Below are 5,508 nucleotides of genomic sequence, written 5' to 3' on the forward strand. Positions count from 1 at the left end.
TTTTTCCAAGTTTATAAGGGATCAGCTTCGGGGTATACCCTTTTCAATAAAAAAGAATTATCAAAATAGGACTTAAATTATTTGTTAAAAGTGATTGAGAAGCTCTATAGGAATATTTCGTTAAAAAATATATATTAAATATTCTTAAACTTTAATTTTTTTTTATAGCAATATTGTTAATCAAACCTAAATAAAATGAAAATACGTTTTTTTTTTCGTACCTTGGTACCTACTTTAAACCATTTATTTTAATTTAAAGCAAAAATAGTTTACAACCTGCATCGTCCGCAATAATTATACATAAAGTTTATCTATTTACCTGATGTTTTACTGAAAACATTTTAGTAGTTTCATTCGGATAGGAAAATTATACTCGTGATGTCGGAACAACACGGATTACGTAACAATGGAAAGAACGAGTGATTTTGCACTAACGTTTTGAGTCTTATTTCGTTAAACAGTTACCGTACTGCATTTTTGAAAATGAAATAATGATTAATTGCGAAATACCATTTAGGGATTGTTTTGAAACAATAAGCAACCGAGCTATTTACTAATAGGTATCGATACACCTCGCATTAAGATCATTAGGCAAGTTGTTTGGTATTGTTGATCATGCAGACATAAAAATGTTGTTCACCATTGTCTTAAAATTTTATTGGTTTTTATAATCGTGTTTTCCTTGGTTTTTTATTTATTGAGACCGTGTTAATTTCTACCTAATTCGGTACTTCCACCTGATGGTGCCGATTCATGTACAAAGAGGCTCCTTCAAACGTGAAAGCTAACAAGAGCAGAGTTGTTACTTTCGACAAGTGGAAATTCTTTCTTGGATACTATTCAATTAACCACGATGTGTAGCTAGTTGCAGTAGTACTGACTATATAACTAACGTTATATTGATTTTCACTCGTTTTATTTTGGTCAGTAATAATGTGATGGAATTTCGTTTGAATTTTTTAAAATTAATGCAAGTAACAAAAAGTTATTTTTCCAGCTTATAGCGGGATATCGTCAGATGTAAGTACTTTTATAACTACAAGAGATTTTATATAAATCAATAACGAGATGTTTAATAGAAGTAGAACTTTCGTCCAGGTAATTCCAAAATTTATTAGACCAGTAAAATTTACCTATACTTTCATCCCGACAACTAATTATACAATAATACATTTTCGCCTGGAAGAAGTACCTACATAAGCTACATATACACATTTTAATAATATAGTTTATACGAAATCTTATCTTAACAAAGACTTTAATGGTGTATGTCTACATCAATGATGTAAAAACTATAAACTATGGTAGTTCAAAACAGTATCCAATCAATCTACCTATGTTAGTTTTTTTCCTTGTAATCCTTAGACCGTGTACTTAATACTCCTGTTACTAGTTTCCGTAAGTATAAGTGTCGCCGACTAGGAGATTAGGGATGGCGATCTAAGATCGATTAATCGAAGAATCGATTTTTCGGACAAAAAAAAATCGATTCAGTGAATCAATACTTCACCCTAGAGAATCGACATTTGATTTTTTCTGTTTTGATAAAAATCATAAAATTACTAGCCTTTCCCAGCGGCTTCGCTCGCAGAAATTAATATTGTTTCTCATTTCATCCTTAAGGGTTGATTTTTAAAAATTGCCAAAACACGTATTTGCTTAATTTCCAACCTCTGTTCATTTGATTAATAATATGAAACAGTATATATACTAAGTTTCAAGTAAATTCAACTACAAATGAAGTATGTCCCAATCAAAAATTGCAACACTTTTCCCCCCACCCCCCTACGGAGATAAAATTTTTTAAAATGTCGAGATAGGTCTTTCAGAAATTAAATGAGAGACTATTAAAACCAAGTGTCAAGTAAACCTGGCCACAAATAGTGTATGTTCCATTTAAATATTGCAACTCCTTTTCACCATTCATGCTACTTGTGATCGTTTAAATTTCTCCTTACATTTTTTAAAACTGTGATTATAACCACAGCAATTTTTTCATCTATTGATGTTATAATTATCATAAACCTTACACTTTTCCAATAAAAACATATTTTTTTTTATTATTTCAGCGGTAAATTATGCTAAGGCTGTGCAGTTATTTTTTTTTTTGATAATAATAAGAAGTCAAAGAACAGGGACAAAAAGATTTATTGCATTAAAACTAACACCGACGTCTCACCTCTAATTTAAGATTTTATCATTGTCATTTTTTTGCTTATACATGTGAACTATAGCAATACTATTTAGTGATAACTAATTACTATTAATTATAACATTTGAGGATTCTTCCTTACCAACATCTGTTAAATTAGTAGTTATTTGTTTGTGAAACATATTTACGAAAAAAAAGTCAGACGTCTGTCATATAGAAAAGAAGGCGGTTGAAAATGAAATTGCTACTTTACCAACTAATATAATTATTAAAGCCAAAAATGAAGATTTTTGGAAAAATCCCATTATTACCAAATTAGTGTAGCGAATTTCATTTTTATTTTGGGATTACATACATTTGTGAATAGAATTTTTTATATTAAAAGTTAACGAAAATTACACTACTGATTTCCATATTGAAGATTCATTAACATTATCTTCATCTTGATGTGCAACAGGCAGCCACAAGATTCTCATTAATGATGGGACAGTAAAAAGCAGTGTAAATCTATATTTTTTTGTAATTATTCCCCAATTAACCTTTAGTTGGATGCAGAACCGGCAGCATGTTCTGCGCGGATGGGTAGTNGGATGAAGGTTTGTTGCAAAGACGGGATTAAACTGTTCCTCTTGACTGGCATCGACTCCAAAAATAACAGATTATGAATGTAAATGTATATAAGTATCAACGATTTTGTCGATTGTTCGGTAATGTAATAATTAAAATATTATTTTCCACTTTTTAGCTCAAGTTTGTATATGTAGGTATAGTCTTGAAGTCGGATTTTGTTTTTTTCTAAAAATTAACGTTATTATTTTGGAATACTTGAGAGTACACTAACATATGCAGTTGCAGTTTGTAATGGATTATTTTCTGCTGCTGGGATCATGGACCTTAAATAATTATTGCGATTTCTCAGTTCATCGTTTTGTTTTATCAGTTCCGTATTGTTTTTTTCTTCTCATAACTTAATTCTTCTGTGTAATCTTGACAATATTGCATTCTTTTTTCATTTCATTTAGTTCAATTTTATCTTTTTTATTTTTCTCACTTGTCACTGAACACGCTTCTTGGTGAAGCAGGACAGTCGGTGTTTAAATTATCCTAGCTTCTGCTGTACGCCAGCTTAATATTGTACCGCTAGTTGGTGATTTGATTTTTCCTTTAATAAATTTTACCCTTTTTTAGTAGTTTTATTATTACAGGATCGAGACTATTCACAATTAAAGATATGTACAACTACTGTAACTTAAATAACTAAATGCGTTTGATCAAGAACCGTGCTTACTGATGTATTTTATTGAACTGTCTAGAAAATTTCGGAAACTTATTTAAATAATCAAATCAAAAAAATAATAAAAAGAAGAACAATTTAAGATAGATAGAGATAGAATTGGAAACTATTATGCGAAACTTGACAGCAAATAGCTAATACATTTCAGGTAAATGTGATACAATGAAAAAAGTTATGAGTGGAAAATACGGCCCTAATGTGATTTTAACGTTGACAGTCAGGTAAACCTTGAATATTTTGCTATTGTAATGTAAATTCCAAGAGAAGATTCAAATTGTAATATGCACTAAGATGAAAGAATGTACAGTTAAAACCAAATACATTCGAATAAGGCTAAAAATTATCAAACCATCTGTCTACTTAAATCTGTAATTAAATAAAAAACATAATCGTAACAAAAAACAAACGTTTCGGCGAATAGCGACGGAACACTACCACATCATCTCATTTTTCGAAATGTTCAACTTCTTGGTTAATATTCATACCACTTGCAATATTTTCCAAATATTTTTGTATATCAATACCATTTTGCTATTTAAAACTAATATTTCCATGTCCCTCTTTTTATCACATGCTTAATGATATCATATGCTACATTAATATGAACAGAGCATACAGTAATGTGACTTGAGACAAGAAAACCTTGATGAAAATCATTTTACGCACAAATTCAGACTTATGGTAACCATTACCACACAATAAAGACGTTACAATCTTGATATCTCTATTTGGATGACATGTTTATTTTATATTGTCAGGAGGTATGTCAATACTCGTCCACACCATGTTAGTTTTTTTTGTTAACAGTTGCTTACTTTAAACATATTCTTTTCAAAAACATACAATTTGAAATGAATGTAAAGTCTATACGTATCGCATTTATTAAGCAGATCGAGCAATATGAAGAATACAACTAAAAGAATGTGATTAAACGAAAATTTATCTGAAGATCATTTCGTAATGCATGCAAATTAATAAATAAACAAGTATAACGTTTTTGGTGTTAAATAGGTTTGGAAGGCTTTATTTTGTGTATAGGGTATAGATTATACTAGATACATATCTTATCGTAAAAGCCTACTACCATCAATTCGAAATTCTTGTTTAATTTGTTTAAGTGTCTTCAGGGGGTGGGGTGTGAGTATCGATAACAGAGTGATCGGCGGAGACTTCGCTAGAAGCGGCAGCGTCGTCGGTGATAGAGATATCAGAAGGCACGGCGGTAAAGGAGCTGGAGGAGTCTTCACTATTCTTGGTAATTGAATTTTCATCATCTTCAGTGGCTTCAGTATCTGGATTATCATCAGCCAAAATTTCGTGGTGTTCAGTGGTGGCAGCAGGTGGTTTACTTTTCTCAGTATTTAGATGTTTATCATCGTCAGTAGTCAACTTTTTCGTATGCTTGCTTTTGGAAGATTCGGTAGTAAAGGAGGTGGAGGTGGTTTTTTTAGTTGAATTTTTCCAGTCTCCAGTCTCATCATTTGCCGGGATATCGTCATCGTATTTGTATTTGGCAGAATCTCTTTTGATTTCCTGCAATTGACTCTTGTTTCCGATTGAAATAAAGTAGATGGTATTATTTACGAAACCAAATATGTTTTTACCTGGTGGACAAGGAGTGGTACAGTAGTTTTTAGTACTGCATTTTGTAGTTGTAGGGGGGCAAATAGGAGGAGGGGGCGGTGGCGGCTGTGGTGGTGGTACTTGTGGTGGTGGTGGTGGAGTAAAACACATATCAGGCATTGTTAGGGGTGGTGGTGGTGGTGGTGGTGGTGGTGGTGGTAGTGTTAAACACATATCAGGCGTTGTTAGGGGTGGTGGTGGTGGTGGTGGTGGTGGTGGTGGTGGTGGTGGTGCTGGTGGTGGTGGTGGTGGAGTTAAACACGGATCAGGCGTTGTTAGGGGTGGTGGTGGTGGTGGTGGAGTTGAACACGGATCAGGCGTTGTTAGGGGAGGTGGTGGTGGTGGTGGTGGTGGAGTTGGACACGGATCAGGCGTTGTTAGGGGAGGTGGTGGTGGTGGTGGTGGTGGTGGTGGTGGACACGGATCAGGCGTTGTTAGG

The 5,508-nt window shown here is 33.0% G+C and overlaps 1 protein-coding gene across 1 annotated transcript; it reads right to left on the reverse strand.

The window, feature by feature from the left end:
• Positions 1–4,559: 4,559 nt before the first annotated feature.
• Positions 4,560–5,189, reverse strand: LOC108742219 (zinc finger protein 526-like). The gene has a single exon (XM_018477310.1). The coding sequence runs from the start codon at positions 5,187–5,189 to the stop codon at positions 4,560–4,562; it is 630 nt and encodes a 209-aa protein (XP_018332812.1).
• Positions 5,190–5,508: the final 319 nt, after the last annotated feature.

The sequence above is a fragment of the Agrilus planipennis genome, unplaced genomic scaffold (assembly GCF_000699045.2).
Source record: "Agrilus planipennis isolate EAB-ADULT unplaced genomic scaffold, Apla_2.0 scaffold313, whole genome shotgun sequence".
In the NCBI taxonomy this organism is placed as follows: domain Eukaryota; kingdom Metazoa; phylum Arthropoda; class Insecta; order Coleoptera; family Buprestidae; genus Agrilus; species Agrilus planipennis.